General features: G+C 35.6%; 2 protein-coding genes across 2 annotated transcripts, besides 1 other annotated feature; both read right to left on the reverse strand.

Annotated features, from left to right (window-relative positions):
* Positions 1–949: 949 nt before the first annotated feature.
* Positions 950–2,397: part of a mobile genetic element that runs on past the window's edge.
* Positions 1,651–1,875, reverse strand: TVAGG3_0028150 (phage tail repeat-like family; the record flags this gene model as incomplete). Its single annotated transcript, XM_051220348.1, has 1 exon — positions 1,651–1,875. One exon carries the CDS (start codon positions 1,873–1,875, stop codon positions 1,651–1,653), a length of 225 nt encoding a protein of 74 aa, XP_051105334.1.
* Positions 2,245–2,397, reverse strand: TVAGG3_0028160 (uncharacterized protein; the record flags this gene model as incomplete). The annotated part of the gene is made up of 1 exon (XM_051220349.1): positions 2,245–2,397. The coding sequence occupies one exon, from the start codon at positions 2,395–2,397 to the stop codon at positions 2,245–2,247; it is 153 nt and encodes a 50-aa protein (XP_051105335.1).

Raw genomic sequence — 2,397 nt, forward strand, 5'->3', positions numbered from 1 at the left:
GAGAAGAGGAGAAAGAAGAAGACACAAAGAGAGAAGAGAACGACAAGGAGAGGAAAAAGAGAAGAAGAAAGAAGAACAGACAGAGAAAAAATAGAAGGAGACAGACAAGCCAAAAGAAAAGGAAAAAAAAGGAAGAGATAGAACAGCAGAAAGAACAAGAATAATCAACATAAGAATTTTTTCAGAAGCAAAGTCATAAAAGTCCTTACCAATACATAGAAAACTATTGTTGCTTGAACTGAAACTTGCATGACACATAACATTTTGAGGGTCGAACACATTTCTATAAACTGTCAAATCTGCTGGTGGAAGGTATAAAATTTAAATGGACCATCTGGTGGTAATGGTTCGTTTCTGGTTTAGTAACCGAAGAAATTGTGCCCAAGAACTTTGTCTACTCCCCAAAATAAAAACTCTGTATCTCTTGGAGGGTTAATTTCAATCTTTTGAAATGAAAACGTGGAGTTCATCTTGTCATATTTCTAGTTTCAGATAGTATGTTTCCATTTAGTAAAGAGTCGTATTTTTCTTTGAAATTCCCAATAGTATTTGTTCATTTGAGTTTGAAAGTCATTTAGAGTTTTCTCAAGACTTTCGTCTGAACGAACTGTAAAGATTCTCATTTCATCAAATTTGTCTATTAGACCATCAGAACCTTTATACTGCCCATGAAAATATACTGCGAACATAAATGCGTTAGTTCTATTTGAAAACAAAACTCTTCTAAATCCTATTGCCTTTGCATCTGAAGGACTTTGAAGCCAACGAATTGGATAGCTTCAAACCTGTATGCTCGGGATGAAATTTCTTCATCTGAAATAGTCCTACCAGCATTTGTTATAGATATAGTCTAACGGTTTTGTATACTTGTTCTTTGTTTTCAACCTGAAGCATTTAATATATGTAAAAATATATTGTTTTAAAATGGTATGCCATTCATATTTCTCAATCTAACTGCTTGAGGGTTAGGTGTACCATTCGAACTTGACACTTGCAATTCCTTCAATTGCATTCAAAATGTCTGAGTCGGAGTCAACCATTTGTTCTCTCTTTGTAGTCTTGAAAGCGTCAAGAAGTTGTGCGGCTGTTGTGACATTGCCATGTGCATAGTAAATGTGACCATCCAAATCTGTTATGGTCAATCTGAGATTGTGTCCTTTCTTATTTCCGTCTTGTATGGCAGCAAGTACTCCCATGAAGCCTTCTTTTTCTTTCCTTCGTCAAAGTTACTGTAAAGGGTTCGACCAGATGTAATTTGACTTCTAACTTCACGGTACTTCTCATATGCATATCTTGTTCTTTCCATGGAACATGTGCGTCTTCACCTTTTTTCCTTCTCAGGATGCAATTGTTCGTCATGTTTCCAGTAGAATCTGGCAAAGCCGTCGTGTCCTTCAACTTGAGGTTCAACATCGAAAGGCATGTCCATAAGACGTTCTTCTTCTAACCTTCTCAGTCTGTTTGGATAATTGGCACGTGCTGTTTCCAAATCCATTTCGTAGCGAAGACCAACAATTTGTCATAGACTTTTATGGGTCTTCCTTCCTATTTTAAAATTCTTCGAAACTCTCCAACCATATCTTTGCAACTCTGCTTTATTCTAGCAGATTTCTATCATAATATATTTATAAAAAAATATTTTTTTTCTCTTTACTTTACATAACCGCCTGCTGCCATAAGTCTTTGACGCCAACCCATACCAGCTAATGAAGGTTGACTTGGTTTAGTTTGGAAACTAAACTTTGGTTTTGGTTTATCTTCAGTTTTTGGTTTCTCTTCTTCTATCGGTTTTTCGTCACTTTTCGGTTCCTTTGACTTTACTTCACTTGCAGGAACAGTTGTGTCGTCAACATCTTCATAAATATCATATGCCATTTGTTTTTTTCTACTTTTTTGTGTTTGTGTGTAAGTTTAGAATATTTCGACTCTAAGTCAATGAGATGTTCTATAATGAACTGTTGGTCAGTGAAGTAAACTTTTCCATCTGTTGTCTCGAAAGCTCTTCAGACTTCAATATTTTATTTGTGAGAGTCTGTTTCTTTTTTGAGATACTAGCCGTTCCATTTTATGAAAAGTGACTTTGTAGTTAGGGTTTGTATTTCCAGACCTGGACTTTCTATTATTGAATTTTTCTCTTCATCTGTAAGTTCTTTGACAGGTTTTGACAATGGTTCTGAACTTTTTGTTTGTGGTGTCAAATCTACCGTTTCAACTTCTTCGGTCATTTCATCTCAGTAAAAAATTTTAGTTTGGTTTGTTTTCAACTGGTTGTTGAGGTTTTTTAAGTCGGTCTAAAACTTCCTGAGGTATAGGAAGAACTTGACAAACACGTTGTGTAACTGCTGGAAGCCGACAAATCCATCTTGAACCCATTTGTCTCAATGCTGTATTGTTCAT

Source organism: Trichomonas vaginalis, chromosome IV (genome assembly GCF_026262505.1).
Source record: "Trichomonas vaginalis G3 chromosome IV, whole genome shotgun sequence".
In the NCBI taxonomy this organism is placed as follows: Eukaryota; Parabasalia; order Trichomonadida; family Trichomonadidae; genus Trichomonas; species Trichomonas vaginalis.